The following is a 23,781-nucleotide window of genomic DNA, read 5'->3' as shown; positions in this document are numbered from 1 at the left end:
TTCTGTACCAACTGACAACAAAAACATAAAGCAATGCTGAAGCCTGTTTTTTTCAGCCCAGGAAATATAGAAATAGTTGCTATATCATCCTCTGTCCGCTGAATACAGAGGATTGCTCTTAACCGTACACACTGCAATCTGCTTAGGCTGCAATCTAAAGCATCCCCAAGACAGAGAGAAGGAAGAGGAATGAAGTAGGTAAAGATGCATTAAAAAAGAGGAGTCTAAAACTAACAGTTATTTGCTCTAGCCAGGTTTGCACCCTTGGGGCAAGTATAGCTGAGTGCTAGTAATCAAGCTCTCGAGCAACTCTGGAGGACACTTAGTTCTTAAAGTCAAATAATCTATAAAGATAAAGTTGTTTAAAATATCCTTTCTATGTATGTTACACAGTATGGCTCCAAATTGCTTTTCAGCTGTGCTTTGTGCTTTTGTTGACTTAATGCAATTTAAATGTTATCCTTTTTAATTAGATATGTTAGCAGATCACTGTAACTGCTACTTTCTACTAATAGACTAAAACCAGTTTAAAGCAGTTTAAGTTAAAGAAAAAGCCCTTTAAGTAATGAATTGTCAATAAAAGCATTTGATTTAGTACAGAAGTAACTGAGTCCTAAGTGAGGCAAAGTCAGATGGGGATGGGAAGCAAGAGAGTCCAGCATGGATCTAGCAGTGCAGCCTGTGGGGTTGTTCTTGGAGAGTGAAGTATTTTTTCCCTGAACAGGCAATTGCAAGTATATAATATACTCAAAACACTTCTTAGTAGTCTTTAACAATTATTTTTATAATCTAGTTATCTACAGACTAGGTTATCAGATTCAGGAAATTTTGTGGAGACAGCACCTGTGCTAAAAATATTAGCAGTCTGGAGTAAGAGTCAACAAAATACAAGATACAGAAAAAACAGTCCCAAATCTCTTTTCCAATAACTTGAAAACTTCACATTTTTGAGACTAGGTTCTGGTATATCTTGCTTCTCTACCTCCCCAAAACATGTGAATTTTCAAACTTTCATAGACCTTCTTTAAAGTCATGTCACAGCAAGGCAAGCAGCCGATCCCTAAACCTCACAAGAACATTTTCCAATGAAACTCCATGACACAGAAGCTACGAAAAAGATTTTTGTGACAAGGGTCCAGTCTTTTTCATCTGATTCAAGAAGGTTTTGCTGTTCAAGCAGCAACTCTGTGACACGAGGCACCAACTCATCATATTGCAATGAATTGAACACCTCTACAGGTCTATTACACCAGCAATTTTAAGCAAGTTCTCCACTGTCAAAATTTAGGGGATTAATCCAAACCCAATGTAGTGAAGGGTCTGTCCTGGTGACTAGAGACAGGGAACAACTTTGGTGCCTGCATATGGCTGAACTCTCTTTGGAGAGGGCTGGAGTAAGAGATATCATTTGGTTATTATAGCCTTATAAAAAAGCAATGATACATACTCATGCACAAAAAATTTATGAATAAAAACTGTAATCCCTGATTGGCCTTATTATTCTAACTTGTCTTATAAATATTTAAGAGATGGCTTCCTAAAAGAGTATGGGAATGGTATATTACTTGCCATGCAGAGAACATAAGAGGATAAGGTTAAAGATGAGAATCATGTACTTCCAATTTACATTCATACTCTTTTGAATGCTACGAATGTGAGAAATGACTGTCACAGGAATGATTAACACCAAAAAGTTTAAGAGCTGTTTATGTTAAGACAAGAGCCACTGATGATATGACAAAAAGCCTAGTATCTTGATGAAATTAACACTTACCACATATTCTGTCCTCTACCTCTTACAAATATTTTCTCAGTTGGTTCCCCCCAGCTCAATAAACTAAATTAATTCTGTTATAGGAGGCTTTTATTTTGATCAAAACCAGTGAAAATATAATTTGCACTGAAAGCCAAGGTTTAGGCAAGTTATATTTTTTTGCTGTTATTTGCTAGGTGTTGTAGGTGGGATCCACTCTTGTATCTTCTTGCGAGTAGTAGAGTAAGGTACATACTGTCCAGGAGTGCCACTCAGATTGAATTTATGGTTCTCCCAAATAAATTTACGAGCAACTGGTGGATGAGTAGTTGGAGGGTCCTCCGTCATACAATGAAGCCAACGATGCCTTAAAAGGAAAGAGATACATTATTATTAAAAAAGAAAACAGGAAAGAAAAAGGTGTTAGGTGATCTCTCTCTATAGCAAACCTTCCTCCTGACGGTTTCACTGTTACATGTTTGCACAGCCTTAACTAACCAGCCAGCTCAAGGTAAGCACTACAAATGGCGAATAATACGAGGTCTGGTTTGGGTTTTTTTTTTTTTTAGTTATCAGATGACCATGCTGTACAACTCTTTCATACCAATTCCAAGGCCTTCATGAGGCCACTATTTAGGAAGTAGAATAATGATGTAAATTCACCTAAAACAATTCATGTAAATGTTTACTGACTCTGCAATAAAACGATGAATGCAAATCACTAATGGGGTAATTATCAAGTGATTACAGTGATTATCCTTTACCTATAAAACTAAATACCAACCCTCCTCTGTGCAAATAACATTAATGAACAAGCAAAGTATTTTCTACAGTAATCTACTGAAACACTACTGCAGGGATAGAAATGGGATGAAATCAATTCAATTTATTTCGGAGCCCAAAGCAACTTTCAAACCTGAACATCATTTTTATTATCTGCTTCATACTGCATGCACAGTTACAACAGAAGTGAGGTTATCATTCATTTTGACACGCTTATGTACACTTTTATTGGGGTGGAATTAATGAGGCTTTTACTAACCAGCTTTTGTCAAAGATTTGACCTAAAAAATGAGAAGTCATCTAGCCCAGTTATTATTAAAAAGCCTACAAATTGCATCCCCAGTTCTTAGCAACAGAGCCTGCAAACTTCATTGACAGAGCAATACAAAAACACAATAAAAGTAGTAAGAAATAGGTACATTTGTTTGACTGACAAGCATATTCCAAATCTGAAGAGCTCTACAGCAGATGAGTATCTTTTCAGTCAAATAGCTTCTACACATTTATTTAGAAAAATAAAAAAAACCAAACACTCACAATTTTGGATACAAAAATCTCACTTAGGAAATACGTCAGCCATATGTTCCTTTTCTATATAGAAAAAAAAAAAAAAAAACAAAAAAAACCAACGCCACACCAAACCCACACACTGTAGAACTAAGGACTGCCAGGAAATTGATTTGAATACAAAACTGGATGAAATTATAAGATCTTTCAAAAATAAGGAGTAAAAGCTTGTTTAAAGGCAAAGAATGGCCTACTGTGGGGAAAATCATCCACTTATCAGTTTGAAAATTATATACACATTTTCAGATGCAACAAGGACAGGAGGAGAATCCCTCTCTTCCTCCTTCCAGTCTCCTTTGTAAATCTGCTATCATCTGAAGTATACTTTTCACACTGCTTCTGCTAACAAAGAAAATTTTAGATAATTATTTCTGTCTGGAAGAAAGCGGCCCGATAGCACTAATCATTCTGTGGTCCAAAGATACAGGATCAGGTCTTGTTTGTTTTTAAATCTGGCACTACAAGCCTCTTGGCCACATTACTCAATTCAAATCCATTAAAACAACTGTCTGTATTGGCAGGCTTCATACTGTGTGAGGCATCACTTGTCCTGTGATGGCTAGCACCAAAGTTGGCAGAAATGAAAAGCTAATTTGACAGAGGTGAGATCATGCCCAACAAATCAGCTCTGTGTGGCTCACACTAAGTAATACACAACAGTTTGTGGCATGGGAGGCAGGGGAAGAGAGTAATCCACACAGCCATATATGTTCTGCCAATACTCACTTAAGTATTGCATTTCAAAGCACTTGATATCATCACTCCTGAGGAACCACCGCTTTTCAAATCTGCTTGCTGTAGCACATAGAGACAACATAAATTCATACATCTTCACCTAGTGGTGCTTCCGCTAACAGTGCTTAGGAGTTCTGCAAACAAAATCTGTGTGTGAATCTATCACCATCACTCACTGTTCTCCCAAGCCTCCCATTCCCCAGAGGGCTGTGCACATCAACAGGAGAAGCAAAAACTTGCTTTCTAAGATAGAAATGCAGTTATAGAGCCCCTGCAAGCCAGGTTGGAGCAGGTAGAACACAGGAAGTGTATTAAAGCTCAGTTAAAAACTAACAGATTTCAAGGTTGCATGATGTCTGGCATCTCTTTCATTACAAGTTTATATATGTTGTACATTCACTCCTTGAAACATTGGAATAACCATCAACGTTGAGTTTATTTACTCATTTAACTCAGTCTGAAGAAAGACAGAAAAGCTAATAGTTTCATTCTATTATTTAAACTTCATTATTTTGGAGATTTTCTAAGACTAAATCCATGAAATATTTTGAAATGTAATATTTTAGAGTAATTAAAGCATTACTAAATTGGCTTTCAGGATTTTCTGAAACTAAAACAGCAATATGAAATTGAGCTCAGTTTAAATAGATCAGCAAAAAATCCCATTTTCTCGCTGGAAAGTAGAAATAAAACTGCACACTTTCTATGAGACCGAGCACTATAGTCAGAGGTACTGAAATACTTATTTCCAGAAGAAGCTTCGAAAGTTTGTTTGGAACCCCATCAGCTAGTAAGCATGCATATATTTAAGAGCTTCAAGGCGACTGAGTGTAGTCATGACAGATTTCCTTTAAAAGCCCAACATGAAACTTAGAAAAGCACTTCAGTTTGTGGACAGTCTGCTGTCTCAAACACAAACTCTCACTCTGCATTTCAGCAAAACAAGTAAAAATTGAAAAAAGTATTCTGGGAAGACTTTCCCCTTGACAAACTCCCTCAAAGAGTCCTTTGAAACCCTTGACGTCTGATACACTCTACTCCCAGATGCTCAAGAAAGCTTTTCATGCACTAGTCTGGACAGCATGAGTAAAGAGATTTGACATCTTACAGATTGCCAGATTTCTATACAAACTCTGCCTATGAATCTGCACATGGAAAAAATAAGATTCGGAAGCAACTGATGACTTTAAACCTACAAAATGACCAGACAACATATAGAAGTTAAAGAAAAAAAAGGTGGACAGCAGAAGCCCTAAAGAGGTTGAAGCAGTTCCCTGAACCTCAGGGCAGAGAAACCATGTACCACCAAGCAGACTGAGGCCAGTCTAGCCTCTGGACTTCTGCTTAAGATGAACAGATGAAACATGCCTTAAAAATATCTTCAAGTTTCCTCAAAACTATGTAGATTTTTCCCCCAAACCTTAGACAAACACTTAAAAGCAAGAAGAGCTCAAACTGAAGCCGCAAGGGACTGGAGCCAACTCCATGATGTACAAGATGTCAAACAGGAACTGATACTGCACCAACTCGGTAGCTACCACCACGTGGACTCCTGCAGGGTTCAGGTGCTGTCACCCTAAGTTTAGAAAGTCTGCCAGGATGTTAGCATCCACTTTTTTCAACAAGTTAAGCAATGCTGCATTAAGATGAAGGAGAGGCGAAGCTATGCGTTACGGTCAAAGGGCAAATCATTTCAAGGCTTTCCCAAGTATTTTTAAGTGAATAGGAGAACAGATTTAACTCTGACTAGCATAAAAAGAAGCCTTCTGTTTTTTAAAGGTAGTTTTCACTTATTCCTCCAGATTCATGCATAGGAAGAGAGGGAAGGAGGGACAAGAAGCATGTTTTTATTTTTGTACACAGGAAGGTTAACTTTGCTTTCCCATGCAAGCTACTAAAACATATTACACAGTAATGAGGCAGCATCCCACTTAGCTGAAAGTACTACACCAGAGTTTAGAAATCTAGTTAAAGAAAACACAAATTATTGTTAAGTTACTGAGAGGATGGAAATTTTACTGCCCCTCTCCCCCCACCCCCCAATCTTTTTGTTGTTTTCTTCAGGCAGACATGAAAAGCAGCAGTTTTACATAAAGTAGCAAACTTCTTAACATTTCTTAGTACCTTGGCAGACCTAAGTCAGAGATGCCCCATAAATGCACACACCTTACAACTTTCAGGCCCACTAACAAAACGCATGTACATTATTAAACTGAAGTTATATTTAACATGTTTCATTCTATGACATTAGCACACGTGAAGTTTCTTTCAAAGATGTTAGATCTACACAAGAAGGAAATAACCATCGAAGTGCTGGACGGCCATTACACATACCAGGCATGATGCCAGCAAAATGAAGCTGCCCTGCAAAAGGAGAAAGCTATTTGGAAATTACAGTTCTTTTTTTCCCCCCACAGAATATAACTTATATTGAAAGAGCAGAATTATTTTTAACTAATTTAATATTCATAAACTGTCCGTCTGTTCTTGCAAAATATTCAACCAAAACGCAATCCAAATTACATTACGCCAAGCAGACTGTACAAACACCAGTATGTGGTCAGCTACAAAATCATTTGAATACGATTCAAAGGAATCACACACCTCTGGCATACGGCAGGATATCAGGCCCTGACTTGCACAGGCTTTATATAGTCTCAAAAGGAGCCTTTACTCTAGAGCATTATCCTGTTGAGAGTGGAAATTTGGGGTCCAGCTTACCCCTTTTGGTGGGCTCAACCCAAAGCCCCTAGGGCTCCCTGACCACAAACACATACTCTTCCAAATTCCAGCTACAGGAGTATCCCGAGTGCTGAATAGCTAGTAGGAGCCCGCAACAGGAATAAGCAGGCATATAGGAAACTTTTGCATGAGACACGTGAACATAACCTGAAAAAAAATCAGGACGAATACAGAAGATTCAGGAAACAAGTATTTCAACTCTCACCTCTGATCCCAAACAAATGAAGGGTGGTGAGACACTCAATCCTCTCCCCTCACCTTGTTTCAGTGGAAATAACCAACAACTCCCTATTTATGAGACTCAAAGAATCAAGAAATACAAGAGTCTGGAAGGGATTTAGGTCAATCTGCATATGCTTTAGACCTGAGGAAATATCAGCTACATCCACGCCACTCCCAGCAGAGACCTGTTTAAGTTGTTACAGAATTACTGTGATACTAGCTTCTTAATCTTCCCAATCTTCCTAATGAAGATTGGCAGAATTTTTTAATGGTAAGGATGGTAATGTCGAATCTGTATCTCTTCTGTAATTTATCCATTTTTTTTTTCCCAACTGTCCTCAAAGGTGCGATTGCTCTTGATGCTCTTCCCTAGGTCTATGTTTTTCTTAGAGGATGGTACCCAGAGATGAACACTTGTACCTACACAAAGTCTTCCTGGTAAAAAGAAGAAAGGAAGAATCACCTTGCACCAGGGCAGGCAGTAATTCTTTCTACATCTCCGCAGTGCACACTTCTTTCGCAGCAGTATGATACTGTGGACTTATTCGGCGGGCCATCACCGTAACACCCAGATCACCCTGCAGCATCAGCACTTGCTCCCCTCCTGCACACCGTCAGGTGAGTGGTTGCTGGTGCCAGAAGCGCAGGGTCTCGCCCCTCTCTCTGCACCCAGCCAAACGATTCCCCTCCTTCCCTGTCCCATGTGATCACAAAATGAGATAATGCAGCTTGTTAAGTTACCAAACCGCTGCGTGCGGATAATCTGCACCTGGTAATAACTTTCATAAAAAAGCAGCACTGAACTCTGCTTTGTCTATTGATATTTTACACCCCTAATATTTCACTTCTCTTTGCAGCCTTGGATAAAAGGGAAAAAGAAAAGCTAACGCTGCTTTAAGCACATTTCCTTACTAACCTGCCCACAGCACTTCACCTAGTCCTCAGCTTCTCCTGATCCAAAACTGCTTCTGCCTCGAAAAAGGAAAAAAAAGAAAAAGAGTTTTAACAAAGGACTGTAACCCTTGCCTCAGGAAGGGGATAAAATGGACTGTTATCAAGAAGTACACATTCAAGATAGACAAAACAGTTTTCATAGTAAAAAACTATGAAAACAGTTTTGGTACCCTGACTAGTACTTACAAGCTGGTTTTACATTCCTAAGGAGTCACATGGGAGAAGGTTTCTTTTCATCTTAATGCTAAGATTTTCTTCGCTGAAGCCTTTCAAGAGCTTTTTCACAGAGGCAAAAGCACAAAATACTAAAACCTGAAAGCCATTTAATCTTGCCATCTGCCCACTTGGTTTTTGATTACTTCTGAGCAAAAAGAAGAAAGTTTTGCTTGTAATGAATGCATCCGTAAATAAATTTGTGACTATGCATGAATGTGAGCACATGCATGAAGCAGCATATGTGGATTGTATAAATAGTATAACTTGAGGTTCCTGGAGCTGATTTGCTATCTGTAATATTTTTAGGCTAAGGGATAAACGATTGAGGAACAAAAGGTAGTACTGGGCCTTCTAACACAACAGCACAGTGGAAGTGAGCTCAATGCACAGGTCAACGATTACAGCAATTCTGTAACAAAGACATTTATGAAAGTAATAAATATAGACCTAAACAGGCATTGGTACACGCAGATTTAACTTTAACATTTATGTGTTTACAGAGCACACCCGATCAGCAAGTTCAAAAATTGAGGTACAAAATTTCATCAAAAAAACATTTGCCCTTCACACTACGAGATGAAACAAGTGCCCAATATGTCATATAGCATTACAAGAAGATTATTAATACTAATCATTCATCACATTCCCAATGCAAGTATTGAAAGAATTTCAAAAATCTAATTAACTTGTCTCCACAAAATAGATATCATCATCTTCCTTCTGAAAGTAAGGGGGGGGGGGGGGAGAACAGTAACAAGGAGGTCAAATGACATGATTAAACCTGAGTAAAACCACAAGGCTAAATATTCCAGTATGGGAGCTTTTTAAAACAAGTTCTGAAAAGAGCTGCAGTCTCCATTCCCTGCAGAGCAAACAAATGTCAAAACAGTTCCTTCAGACACTGTGATTTCAGTACATACACTGTCAAAGGACATTGCACCAAACAAATTATTTCAGAATACTGAAAACATTCAATAGTTTCTTGAAACTGGTGCTACACTGTGTTACTACATTTCAGAAGTTTTTTCTTGCTGCTTTTTTCCCTGTCTCCAATATCTGACAGAAGGTAAAGGACGGCTAACTTAATTTCCGTTTTATTTTTTCGAAGACAGCTGTTTTCAAAATTTCTAATAGCATTCAAAATGCTTCCTTCCAATTTATCATGTATGAAATGCAAGGCCTGCTTGATTGTATCTCAATAAAGTCATACATATTCCACAGTACTGAAGTCACACTACTTACCCGCAAATTATACATTAAGATCCAGTGTGGTCAACAATCAGAAACATGGAGAAAACCTAACTGTGGTATGACTCGCAATGAAAAAAAGGAAGAAGAAAGCATTTTTCCTGCAGAACTTCTAATGATTCTCTATTCTTCCAAGAAAATAGCATAACTATGCATACTGTAGGATTTCTGTAAGAATACTGAAAAATAATTGCAGACTAGTTAGCATTACCATTAAAAAAAAAAAAAAAGGCAAACCTGGAATCTTTAGGTTAGCCCTGGTCTTAAATTTCAATTTTGTTTAAAATCTCATCTTCAGGCATGATAGTCGCAAAATCTTTTCTGAGAGCAACACCAGCATAAACACTGTAGTAAAACCTGCTTCCACAAGCAGCGGGTACAACAACATACCTGTGTAAACAGAGATGAATTAACCCAGCTGTTACAGTGGTACTTTATACATTTCCTGGTTGACCCAAGGCTGACAAACTTCTTGTCCTGACTTCCCATGTGTTAAAGGGGAAGGCTAATGCTTTAAGAAATAAGCATTTCTACAGCTGACAGGAGGACAGGTGTTACAATACTACAAACCACACAAATCTCTTCATCAACAGAAGTAAATTCACACAATCCCAATTCATCTCCAACACATTTCTGGGTGCAAAAAAAATCATTGTTTCCTGTGCAGTTGCAAAACCCCAGTGCAACAACCACGGCAACTTCTACAATGCATTAATATTTTCCAGTCAAAAGCCTGTGGCACATTAAAAGTCTAAGACAGTATAATATCAGATGGACAAATATAGAATTTTAATAGACAGCATTTATTCCCACTTAAAATACTTCAAATTTTTAAAGTGTATCTCAACAATGTAGAATTACACGTCAATGAATTAGTCATGCCACAGAACCATGATTCCTACAGAAGAGTGAGGGTCCAGGTTGCCATGGGATATACAGATTTATCAGGAAAATAAAGCATAGAATACTGCACAAGTAAGGTTCCTGTCAAAAATATATTCGACTGCAGGACTGTTTCCCTCTAGTGCCCTAGTGCACAGACCAGTCTTGAAAATAATGAAGAGTTTACTGTTTTTTCTAGGGCAATTTCCACAGTGATAGGAAAACAAGCTTTTCTACCTCACTTGTTTTATGTAATCTAGACAAGCCGTTTAATCCTAAAAAGCCAAATTTGATCCTCAGAAGAACCTCTTTATCAAGGTGTGTAGGGACACGACCGATACCACACCAGCATGAGCGAAAAAAGAATACAAAAACTAACAGTGCCGCAAAATAAGGATAATCCTGAGAACAGGCATAGTCTAACAGTTAAAGGATAAAAACTAGAACCACATGACAGTTATAACATGGATAATAAGGAACAGCCCCACACTGGCAAGAACACTCTAGTTTTGGAGATTTGGGATTTTAATGTCACTTCTCGGAAACAATGCCATAAAACTCTTGCTGGACATGAAAGAAAAAGAGTTAACTGCACTAGATGCTATTTTAAGAGAGGGAGAGTTTGAAATAAAATTGACTACCTAGACAGCCTACCCACACACTTCTCAAATGTTCAGATAACGAGAGCCACAATTTATGAGTTTGCATAATTAACCTCAGCCTCAGCTCAGAATACCTCTCCCAGGAGATAATAAAAGCCAGAGTTCAAACAACATTCAGTCTACCCAAGCACCACTGAGCTCATACCACCTTGCTATTGCTTTGGGCCTGACATGGTGTTTATTCTCAAGAATCTGGTAGAGATTACTCTTGCTAGCTGAAGAACAAAATCTAAAAATATACTGTTATTTTATTTGATGTGTGTTTTTTCTGGATCATTTAGCAAGACAGAAAAATGTGCCTGTTAACAGCTGTGTGGTCAGAGATCTGAAACTCAAGTTTGTGCAGAATTATTAGTGACATACATGAACAGAAAATAAAACCTTCAGAAAAATTATAGCCAAGTAGCAGTACATACAGAGTATCCTTGCCCTTGCTGTTCAACCTCTTGCAGAAAATCAATATATATCAATTAAAACAATTATGCTGTTAATGGCTATTGTTTAAGAAATATTCTGTCATGCTATGAGCTAATTTCATGTTCTTGTCTGGAATGGGTAATAGTAATCTTAAAATTTATTTTTCTAACATTGCCTGCTCTATGCTATTCTAAGCTTTGCCAAACCATTAAGAGGGAATCATAGCTAACATGGAAAATTGGATGAAGAATAACAGGGGAGTACTTTAACCTGTTCAGTCCGCGGAAAAGCTGGCAAAACGCTCTTCTCACTCCAAGAAGCAGTAAGTGCTACTGGCAGGACAGTAAGTGATACAACACAACGAATGCAGTTTCTTATTGCCTAATCTTTCAGATGCTTCCTCCCGTGATACTTTTACCCATAAACCCACAGGAACTAGTTCAATGAAATTCATTCATCATTAAAATATGCCACTAACTGATCATCAGAAAGTTTTCAAATACATAATACAGTAAAAATACAAGTGAAATTAACATTTACAATGGTGAGCAATGGATGACTGTCTTCCTACACCTTATTCACAGGTGTCCTACAGGGTTCCCTTCAAAGTTTTGCATCTACCCTATGCAAAATGGTAGTTGGTAGAAATTAAAACTAACATCATGGTACTTCCAATTCAGTCTCTCTTTGGACTGGACTACAGATGACAGGTGTTCATCTTTCATATGTATGCAATATTAGTTTCAATTATCTGTTCAGTGATAAGGCAGAAAAGGAAAAAAAGAACAAAGTGGGAGGCACCTTCCCTGAAACAGAGAAAACAGTAGGAAAAAAATCAAAAGTGCTCATAAAAAAAAATACATTTTTCCACCAGTAAGTGCTATTAGGAAGTCAGCAGCAAGGGGAAATTGCTGGAGAAGAAATACTGAAGACAGTTTCAAGAGAGAATCACTCTCATGACTCCTTACCTATGATGACATGACTTTACTCTGCATCTGCCAAAACCACATACTTCCCCTTCCGCAAAACCTATTATACACAACTGCATCACGATAAAAAAAAAAAACATAACTTGTCTCCCAACAAAGAGCTAACTGATTTCTTTGCACAGAACAAACCAGGTGACAGGGACAAAGATGAACACTCTTGCGACAGCTGGGTTCAGACGTGGCAGCAAGACAGGGAGAATATCACAAGGACTGCTGCACTACTCAAAGCCTGGAGTGCCGCTCTCAGAAAAATTAAAGTAATTCTCCAGGAGTAGTATTTTCTACTACTACAGGCACAGGCCTGATCTTGCATTTGTAATCCACATGGTCAGTCTGTCAATATTTTACAGATCCCTGTCATTTAAATCTGAAGCGGGACAAGCACTGCCTCTCCTGAAATCAATGACTGTGTGCCAGACTGCCCTACCGCCAAACGGAGACCCAAAAGTCTTCGGCCAAGCCACCTTCACAACTGCAAGGGACACTCGTGTGCACGCTGCTAGATGAATCCCAGATAAGAATGAACTACATTTGCAGCAAGTGTCAAGTTCTGACAATGAAAAATCATAAAATTTTTTGGATCGTGCAGTAACAAGCTGCATCAACTCTGATGCTTTACTCAGCAATCCTCAAAGTAATCAAGATCTGAATCTTACAAAAATATTTTTTTGACTAATTTCAGGACTGAAACAGCTTTAAATAGGCATTTTGTATTGCAAATACACTTGTGTTGCAAATCCCACCCATTAGCTTCCACCACTGGAAAGGATTTGACAGCTTTATCTTAAAAGCAAAATTACACTAAACATTGCAAATCCCAATCTTAATTTCTAAATCATATTAAGAAGTAATGGGCCCAACAGAAGCCTTACCTTAGGTGTTCTGTGGTATGTTAAATGGTATGGTCAAAATTTTGAATACTGCATACGCACATGTGACCAAGTTATAATAATTTATAAAACTATCAAATTTTAAGCTTCTGCATTTCCTTTGTCAGATTAATCTGTTAGATTAAAAGAGAATTAGTGTATTTAAACCCTGCATTCAGAGAAGAAAACAATGCTATAAAGTACAGATATTCAAAACTAACTTCCATGACCTCAGCAACGTGTAAGCTACAGCAATTAATATATAGAAGGCAATTACTCATGACAATGCACACAAGTAAGACATGAAGTTAGCCTTTTCACTCCAGCCTTCCCTAGCCCACATCATTTAAATCCAACTATTCCTTACAGGTGTGTACACGCACAACTTTTTACAATTCAGTTGCATAAATAGTATCTCAAACCTGCACTGTTTCCTTTGCTTTTGATGGAGTACAAAATAAACCAAAAATGTAGGAGGTCACAGTACTGGGTCCAAAGCATAACCTACCCATCTTGTGATGCATGTATCCATCACTGAGCCAGTGACTGTTTCAACAGTGATTTCTGAATACTGAACATTCCCTTTCCCAGATGGCTATTGGGAATTGGGCTTTAATGTGATAACAAGATGCATGAACAGACATCATGTGCCTGCACAGAGCCCTTTTGGACACACTGGTCTGCCAGTAGGATTGAAGGTTTTATTCAGCTTTCTCCTAATACTCATTAATGTTCTTAATCAATTAAGACTAATCAATGTATGGCCAATCTTAATTAATCAATGTATGGTTTAATCAACAAAGAACTTTATCTGTAGAAACATTCCCTGGAACGGTACCCTCCTTCCACAAACTTAAATAAACATCCAAAAAACCTTTCTAAATCCAAATGAAAGTAACTATCCTGAAATCTTCTTGTCATATATATAATAGCTGCATCCAAGAAAACCTTATTACCATAAAATCATATTTTTACCATCTGCTCTGTAACAAAGAAAACATACAGACAGTTACAACATTAGTAAAGTCCATGCTATTAAGTTCATCAATAGCTTACCATTCAGGGGGCACCATACTTCCATCAACTTCCCAAAACGTGTTTTTGCCATTCATTTCATTAGTATATATGACCCATCGGTGTCGACCTTAATTAGATAAACAGAAATATTGTACTAGCTTAAGAAAATAAAGAATATTCATATAAAGGAGACAACTCATGAAAACCCAAGGAAAACTATTTTGACTAAAAAGATTTACCATTATGGGCACACATTTCAAGTTCAGTACGGCCATGACTATTTGACTATTAAGTAGATCAAGTTTTTATTTTTCTGATTTTCTGCATTTCCACTGTTACAGCTATTTTTATATGGCTGAATCTACAAAGCTCTAACAAGGGAGCAAATAGTAGCTATTGTATAAGCAACTGCAAATGGGAACTTATGAAACTCTTTTCATTAGGAGATGCCTTTATTTCAGTTACAGCTTCCTTTCTCAAAAGGGACACTGCCATTAGTAACCTAAGATTAAACTGAATTCCTGCTGTTAGCAGTTTCACATATAAAACTATGAAGTAATGTTTACCAGCAACCCTGTTTTCTCCACTTACCCTACAAGTTCACCTACAATAGGCAGAACTTGAGCTAACCAGTCTGTTAATTGCTTATGTCGCACTTTGTTTTCAGTGCTACCTTTTGGAGCGCTCTACAAAGGTTATTTGCAAACCCTTCACCTAAGTCAAGGTAATAAGTTTAAACTACCTTGTGTTTCTTTGCCCTGCAGTGATCATGTGAAATCCAGCTGTGAGGCAGTTCTAAAGGCAATTCTCTTCCTTCCCTCACCTGTTAAGCTACCAGCTTTTAGGTCAAAAACTAAATTCAGCTCTCAGTCACATTATCATATAGACATACCTACATGGAAGGCACCTGACTGGTTCAGATTTATCCCATATTTATTATGTCAGATTGAATCTGTTTGCAAAAAAATTGATGGAAGCAGTGGAGAGATAGGGGACATTGAAGCATCTCTTTTGGCCCCCTAACACTCACACAAGTCAAGTGCGAGGAAATTGGGTGGCCAATAAATGGATTTCATTAGCAGAAACTATTTAATCTATACAAAGTTGGATAGCAAGTCAGGAAATGTTCACATTAGCACACATACCAAAGAAGTTTCTTTTGTCTTCATAGTATTTGTTTCCATATTTGTCGACTCCTATTAACGTACCAGTCTTCAAATCATTGACCCTGTGAATTCCCAAAACAGCAGTTTCAACTGACTTCATCATCTTAGAATGAAGCTGCAGTAGAGGTCACACTAATCATTAAAACCCTTAAACACACGTACATAAAGCAAATACAAGCTTAAGGATTCCAAAACATATTGCCAACTCCTGCAGCTAATTGACAGCATGCCTTTACTGTGTGCCCCACTGACAGGATAACGAAAGTCATACAGAAGGGCTTTTGGGGGCTGTTATTTATTCAAAAGCTCTTTTACAATGGAAGATAAAGCAACTCTGTAAAATACCATAGTTTAATACCACAGAGCAACACTCACAACATCTTAATTACCATGGAAGAGAGTCCCACAGACACAAGGAAATTCATTTAGTTACAATAACAGAGTATGTTACCATCAAACACGTAGAAGCAATTCAGTCTTTTAAGTAACTTTCCAACTGTTTCCATGGCCCATGTCTTTAGAAATCTTTCAATCCAGAGAAGTGGTTAAATTCTGTGATAATGATTTTGGTTTTATTTGTTTCTAACCTAGCTGTTAGGATTGCAAAATACAGTATCAGGTCCACATAAATACAGGTAGGCTTTAAGTATACTGAGAAAACAAACTGGACACTTCATTACAAAATTTATGATGCAGTACCAGTGTTCAAAGTTTAGGCTGGTTGCAGGACTGCCTTCCTAAACAACAGTATTTCAAATAAATTCATTTTTGAAATAAAGCACCACTGTTTTCCATAAAGCTCAAGAACACCTGCTGTAACTAACATTAGTTAGTGCTCTAGCAAGTGCCAAAATTAAAGCATTTGCTCTTAAAGACATTTCAAGAATTCTGACAGAGTCAACAACTTTCAAGAGAGTCAGATACTTCTGAAATTACCAAACCATCTGCAATGAAGTGTCCAGGGACCCATCGCAATGCTTTTTTCCTGCCACTAGGGCATCTCAAGGATAGACCCTGGCCTGACAGCCAAAAACAGCAAAGAAAAGTTATTCTGGATAATTTACTTCATCGAGCTCTGCATTGCTGACATTTTGTTAGGTGGTGTTTTCTATCAATTTATATTTCATACAACTCAGGAAAGCAGATTTGAATGAGCTAACAGATCACCACACAGAAGACATGCTTAATCTTCAAAAAGATGATCAATGTTACTAATGATTGGACTAGGATGATTAACGGGAGAAGGAGTCTAATTAATTAAGTGTAAGGAATAAATGCAATGACATTAATGAGGACTACTTATTTGAATCAAAAGTGTAAGTCCAGGGAGCAGATGAGGTTCTGGAGATTGCTCTCAGTATTCAATATTAGAATGTGTACAGTTCATCCACCGAGCGTGCTGCTGTGATTTTACAGAAACATGACCTTAATTTGTTTTAATGATTTTGATAAACTCCCAGGTCAGTTCCTGGTGACCAACTCCTGTAGCTAATTGACAGCATGCCTTTACTGTGTGTCCCACCATATGTACAGTATGTGCCTAGGTGTGCTTCCTTAGTCAGGAGTTTAACTATGCAACCTACTGAGCAAGCTGTTGGTTATCTTCTCTCCTGGGGTGCCTGAAAGCAATGATCAGTTCACCAAGTATTCATTTTAAACCTCTGAGGTTCTAGACAGAATTATCCTCTCACACAGCTCTCTGGTATCAAAGAGACATTCAAAGATCTCAGGCTAAGTTATTTAAGCCTGAGCCCCCAGCTTCTAGCTTCAGAAAAAAACACGGACATTTCACTGCTAATCTTGCTTCCGTCTTCCTCTCCCTTTCTTGTAAAGGTTGCCATTTACCACTTCATGCCCTGAATCAAACACAAACAGATACTGTAGTTACCACTTTCAGAGGCAAACAGGACATTTCCTAGCCAATTTCACTGAGTTTCAAGGAAGGAGAACATTTGCCGGCAAACAAGTCATTAAGAATTTGATTTCTACTGTATAAAACCCATTCACATCTCCTCAGTGGGAAGCATATAGAGAAAAGCAGGGAAACTTAGAAAAAAGTCTGTCTCCTGACTCGGACAAATCATTTTCTCCATTTATCACTAGAACAACCTCTTACATACACTGACTGTTGCAAGAAAGATGCATCTTGAGCACTCCTCCTGTAAGCATTGAGTCTATTTACCTTTCAAGCTTGAATGGTAAAGGTGAGGCAGCAATTATGTTTGTAGCTGGTACTGATATGAGGATCGGGTATAATTCTTTACCTAGCACACTGCTCTTCTAACTTCACTCTTCTCAAAGAGACAGAAGAGCGTTGCCTCCAATCTCGCCTACTCCCTTGTTCTTCTGAGTAGAAGGGTGTCAACACAACCTGTGATCTTAGGTTCACAAAAGATCCCTGACAAAACAGTCAGTAAGATGTGTTTAGGAAGATGCATTCAGGTGCAAATGAATTTGCAAATTCTTCCCTTACATTTTACTTTCCCCAGCTATGTTTCTTCTTGAGAACTACAAGTATAATAGCTACGGCCTCAGAAGGTAAACAAAGCAGAGAACACAACAGGGAAGTGATGGGGAACAATCATAATAAAACACCAGTTGGGGAGATCAGGTATTGTCTCAATATATTCTGTGAAAAAGTCTGAAATTTCCCTCTAAAAATTCTGTAAGAGGAACGTCTACCTGAGCTGCTTTCTGCAGTGGAGACAGGAAAAGCAAAAGTTGCCCTTCACCACAGGTAGTAGTAATACAATGATGAAGTTGAGAATTCCCGAAAGTCCAGCTGACTTTAGGAAAGCATTTGATACTGTGCCACAAAAGAAATGAGAAAATGATAGTAAAATAGTGTAAGAACTGTGAAGGGATATGTTGCCTGAGAGGAAGAAGACAACATGCTCAGCTGAAGGAGGAAATACTGAGCTGATTGAAGGTTATTAGTGAAGTTCCTCAGAGAATGCTCATGGTACTAACCTTATTTAACATTTTACAGGGTTCCTGACCAAAACAAAAACAAAACAGACCCCCCCCCCCCAAAAAAAAAAAGCACAGGAGTCTGGTAAATGATGATATTACCATACAGAGGAAGATCATAGAGTTATACAGGAAGTGCTGCATGATCTTGAGGGCTGGAGTAATACAACTGGGATGAAATTCAATGGTATGAAGTACAAGGTCTCACACACCTGGAGATAGTAAGACTGGAAGTGCCATGTTTGTAATTACAAGGAAAACACCTGGATGTCACAGGGTAATGATAAGCTGCCAATTAAGTGACATTAGGAGAGGGGTGTGGGGAAGACAAGCTGATCCCAGGATATATCAGGTTAGGCATCTTCAGTGAACAACGCAAGTATTAAAGCCACTGCACAAAAATACTGATGAGGCCTAATCAGAAATGGCATGTAAAATGTTATGTTTTACTGGTCAGAACAGATCAATTTAAACTAGGGTGAATAACGGAAGAAGGCTACTATGGTGACTGGAAAAGAAATAAGTTTCAAAGAAGGCTCAAACAGCTTGGCTTGTTTATCCTAGCATAAGAGAGGCCTTGGTATATAACAGGGCACTTCACCTTTGAGAATCCTTCCTATACCGTACTCCCAACTACTGATTAAAAAGAGCCATTTAACTACACGGCTAGGTCTGCACCATTCACGCGTACCCTGAAGAAACACTCTATTATTTTTCCAAGCCCGGTTACAAGGGTAACGCAGCCCATCAACGCTGCCGCAGCCGGCCAATGCGCTACTCGGACCGCCAGCTTACAGTCACCGCTTCTGCGGCCCCGCCGCCGGCCAAGGTGACCCCGCAGCGCGGCCAGGCCACAGCCGGCCCGGCCACCCGCCCCCGCCCGCGGCGGCTCCGGGCCCCTCCGCGCGGCGCCGCGTTACCTCAGCAGCTGCCACAGGGCGCCGCGGACGCCGCCGTGGCCGCCGAGGTGCTTCAGCGCCCGCTTCACCAGCTGCACGTACTCCGCCATCTTGGGGCGGCACCGCCCCTTTCCGGCCGCCTCCCCTCCCCCCTCCCGCCGCGGCGCAACCGTCCCCAACGGTAGCCGGCTGTCGCCTCGGAAGCGTTAGCAGCTGTTCAGCTCCTGCACCCCTTCCCTCATTTCCGCCGCCGGGATCGTTTTCAGCGACTCCGGGTATAATCCCGTGAGCAATTTGTTTTGTTTTATCTTCAATTTTATTTTATTTAAAATGAAATTATTATTTTTATTTTTGTTTTTCGTCCTGGCAATGAAATAACATGGATTAAAAATATTTTTTGTGGAGTTAAAACGAATGAGCTCCGTCCAGGTCATTTTACTGATCCGCTTGGTGCTGGGGCTCTTGCAGTTAGATTGAGACCACAGAAGAGGGGAGGGTATTTTCACCTAAAGCTAGGAGATAGGATCAGCTTCTTAACGGAGTTTTGAGCCTGCAGAAGACTTTGTGGAACTATGGCCTAAATAGCGGGAGCAGCTTACGGCGTCTTTGAATTATGTTTTGATTTTTCTTTGTTTTTCTCCATTAATTGGCTCAAGAAAGGTCTCCACTGGGCCTTTCACTGTTACTGGCTCCTAACTGCTCCCGTTCCACCACATCTGCTGGTGTTGCTTTTGCTAATATCAGGCATGAAAAACATGTATTACTACTCTGTTCAAAATTCTCCTTGAACTCAGTGCAAATGTCATGACTGAATGCAGCAGAGTGTAAATATTACATCTCTCTAGTAATTTCTTAAGGCATTTTTAGAAGGCAGAATTGAAATGCTGTGTTTTCATTCAGATAAAAATGTCTTAGGGATCCATCAGTATTATGCTTAATTTCTACAGTGCTTAAGACTTAACACAAAGACTGTGTTAGATGTTACTTTTGTTTCCGGAAAGTTTACTATACTGAACATCACTGCATCAGAAACTCCTGCCTATTTAATGCTTTCTTCGTCTTCTCCTGTGGTCTAAGTCAATGGCACAGACTTACTAACAGAGCTCTGTCAGCATCCTTAGAAAGCAACGATGCCAGAGGAAAATTTTTAAAGTTTTGAAATTTCACATCCCTGCTAGCCCACACTGGAGAGGGCTCTATAGCACAACACTGTAAGAACATTTAACCCAAAACCATGCCAGCTGTTTCAGCAATCTATAAAGCCTCTTTACATATCAGTTCTTGTCTTCATGCTATTCAATAGTTTTACCAATGATAGAGGAAAAAAATTAGTCAGAGTAGTGACTAATGGAGAGGACAGATCACTTTCACAGAACAATCTGGATTCCTTGTTGAGTTTGCACAAACAGTACAGTCAAATTGTAAGAATATACATCTAGGAATAAAGAATGGAAATCATATTTACAAAACAGGAGACTTTCTCCTGGAAAACTCTTATTGGAGAAGACTTGGGTGACATAGCGAATAATCAGTCAAACAATGAACACGGTGATGCTGGGACCACAGCGGAAAAGGGAATCAATCATTAGATGCACAGAGGTCTGTATGGTAGGAATGAAGTTGTATTTCTTAAATATTTGGCACTTGTCCACCCTAGACTATTATAATGCTTTCTTATTTTTCAAGATCCTACCTGAAACGAACATTTAGAGAAGAGTGACAAAAATGCTTCAATCACTTGGAGAATATAGTGAAAGACTCAGAAGTTCAATCTATTTTATTGAAGAGAAGGCTGAGAGATGACTTGATCACGCTCTTTTGGTTCCTATATAGAGAACAAAAATTTAGTAAGAGCTTTCAATTTACCAAGGCTAAAGTAGATGAAACCCAAAGCAAGATAAATTGCAAATAGAAGATGCAAATTTTAACAGGCCTATTAACCATCTGAACAATATTCCAAGGGTGATGAACTCTGTGTCATTGGAAATATAAAAATTAAAACTGGATGATTTTCTTGTAAAACAAGCATTGATATGGAATTTGAATAGCCTGTGATCAGCATGAGGTTGGACTACGCTATCAGAGAGATCCCTTTTGGCTCTAACCCCCTCACTGCCTGCCCCAAATCTGAACACATTAGTTGCTTTGTTTCTAATACACAACCAGAGCATAATAAGTAGGACCATATTTTTCAAAGATATATTCATTTCCTGAATATCTCAAAGTATGGCATGCAACTTCTCTTGATGACTTTGATAGCACAGAACAGTCTCACTGAATCCTGCAAGTTTTAGTTTTTATTTAAAGAACTTTATTCAGTGGTACAGTTGATCTTGAAACACCTAAATTTGTATATTCTCAGAAAGTGCAAAAGATCAGTTGAGCTACAGAATAATTCAATATTTACATTTTACCTTAGAAGAAATGTTTTTACTGTTTGTCTATTCCACTGCTATTTCCTTCTATTCTTAGTAAAGTCATATAAATTTATGCTGCGATGATTCACAATCCACAGAATTAAACTAAGAAACAAATTCAACACATTAAAGACTAACAAGACCAAATTATAAAGATTTTGAAAATTCTGTCACTTCCTGCCTCCTCCTGAAATGTAAAAGTTCCAGTGGCAAAATCCAATACACAGATCTCCACAATTCACTATCCCCTACTTCCAGGCCAATCTCTAGTCTCTCTTAGTCTAGTCAAAACAAGGCAATCTCTAATGCTTTCACCAATAGATTTTTAGCCAGTCCTATAATCCACATTATTTCCCGGAAGCACAGTGAAAAAGTTTTTGTCACTTGGGTTCAGCTACTCTAAAAAAAGGTTAATTCAGAGACTGAAATTAAAGTGTAATGTGACTAAAGAACTTATAAATATGTATTTTATAACTTTCAAACACATTCAAATATGTTTGTATTAAAGTGACAATAGCAAAACACTTAAAAACCCCAACATGATAACTTTACTGCCATTTTTAGGAAATGCATGTCACTACTTGAGAATTGTTCAGGTTACACCACAAGCAACAACTCTGCCTCCATCCTTCACTTCACAGTGGCAGAATTCCACTGGTTGCAGTGTGAGAGAAAACCTCATTTTATAGTCATTCCTCAGCTATCCGCTGTTAACCAAAATGCGCAGCTATTTGGTATGCTCCTGAATAAGCTCTTAAGGAGCTTAGACACATCAGTAGGATCAAGCAGCCTCCGTGTCAGCAATGAACAGCTTCTTAGCAGCTCCTCAGGCATTAGACTCCAGATTTGCAGAGCACTTAGAAATCTGCAGGACCAAAACCACAGAGTCAGCTGCTTACAAGTCTCTTGCCAACCAACTTGCTTGTTTAGGAAGCTAGTACAGACAGCTTCAAAGCATGGCACTTTGTTTCTCTGGAGGTCCAGCAACAGTTCTGCTGAGTAAAACGTGCTGTATTAATTCAGAAGAACCCATGGTGGAGCAGGTCAATCCAGTTTCTCTGCAATCACAGGCAACTCCACCACAGAAGGTTAGTTAAAAGGGTCCCCAGAACATCGCTTCTGTGCTCTCCCCTTTTTCCCCACCACACCACAAAAGCCACAAAATACTGTTCTCTCCTTATTAACACCTCCACTCACCTTCCCCTAATCCAAGCCCAATTAACTTGAAAATATATTTGAGCAAGCATAACTACAAAATCTAATTACTAAAAAATAACTAGGAAATCCATTAGCTCAGTCAATTTCAACAGCCACAGAAACCTTACAATGTCCAGACATTATGGTACTCAAAGGCAGTCATGCTCTCATGGTCCAAATGACTCACTTCCAATTCCAGCACCGGGACTCAGAGGACACATTCAGTTCCCACACTCGAGCTGAAATGCACAATCCTCACTTCAGAAAAACATTAATGTACTAGAAAATTGTATTACGCATTAGTATATGAATCAGAGCAAGGGTTGGGCATTATGCTTGAGAGCTCAGGGTACAGAAGACTGAGGTGGCTAAACAGGGCTGTTCACAGGCATGTATTAACACAGGACTGTACGCAGCCTGAGGAAAGCTGAAGGATGACAGAAGGATGACGTACAAATGTTCCTTGGGGTTATTTCACTGGGAGGTCTGAGGAAGAAACAGAACTGGATGTTTCATGAGTAGAAAGAAAAAAGGGGATGCTGGGGGTAAATGAAGTGTTCTGTACAACGTTTTACTATTCATCAAAAGAGCACTTTCTCTAGAGAGCTCTTCCCTTCAGAGGTGAACAAAAGGCAGTGAAAAAGAAAATGCTATGAGAGAGTACTTGATTAGCGGCCTGACTGGGGGACCAGGGCTCTGCAGAAGTACTGAGAAAGATGATTTTTTTAAAAAGAGCCGAGAGAGTCTGGAGTTAATTCTGGTGGAGGAGTCTAATTCCTTATTTCCAGCTCTCATAAATAGTCAACTCATTGAATTACCCGAACTTTATCTTTTGCCACTGCACCTTTTATCTGCAGTGTATCAGTGGGTAATATCATTTACTTCATGATAAATATGTTTCAGAATTTAAACATGAAAAGCATGGTAGCTCACTTCTCATTTCGGATTCTGTTTTAGGTTACCTGCACATTCATGCCAACACAGCAAACATTTACAATTAGAAGACAAAGACTTAAAAAAAAAAAAAAAAAAAAAAAGGCACTTTTAAAATTATCATTGAATAGTCAATTTCTGGA

General features: G+C 38.8%; 1 protein-coding gene across 2 annotated transcripts; it reads right to left on the bottom strand.

Moving 5' to 3' along the window:
- Window positions 1-1,689: 1,689 nt before the first annotated feature.
- On the bottom strand, window positions 1,690-19,236 carry NDUFA12 (NADH:ubiquinone oxidoreductase subunit A12). Of its 2 annotated transcripts, XM_067312484.1 has the most exons (5): window positions 19,113-19,188; window positions 17,008-17,078; window positions 15,202-15,284; window positions 14,096-14,183; window positions 1,690-2,120 (listed from the first exon to the last, which is right to left on the bottom strand). In XM_067312484.1, the coding sequence occupies exons 2-5, from the start codon at window positions 17,061-17,063 to the stop codon at window positions 1,940-1,942; spliced, it is 408 nt and encodes a 135-aa protein (XP_067168585.1). In that variant the 5' UTR covers window positions 17,064-17,078; window positions 19,113-19,188; the 3' UTR covers window positions 1,690-1,939. The 2 variants fall into 2 exon arrangements, with proteins under 2 accessions (XP_067168585.1, XP_013803393.1); XM_013947939.2 differs by lacking the exon at window positions 17,008-17,078 and having other exon boundaries at window positions 19,113-19,236.
- Window positions 19,237-23,781: the final 4,545 nt, after the last annotated feature.

This window comes from Apteryx mantelli, chromosome 1, assembly GCF_036417845.1.
Source record: "Apteryx mantelli isolate bAptMan1 chromosome 1, bAptMan1.hap1, whole genome shotgun sequence".
Taxonomy (NCBI): domain Eukaryota; kingdom Metazoa; phylum Chordata; class Aves; order Apterygiformes; family Apterygidae; genus Apteryx; species Apteryx mantelli.
The sequence above is the reverse complement of the archived record's forward strand: the minus strand, read 5'-3'. Positions and strand labels throughout refer to the sequence as shown.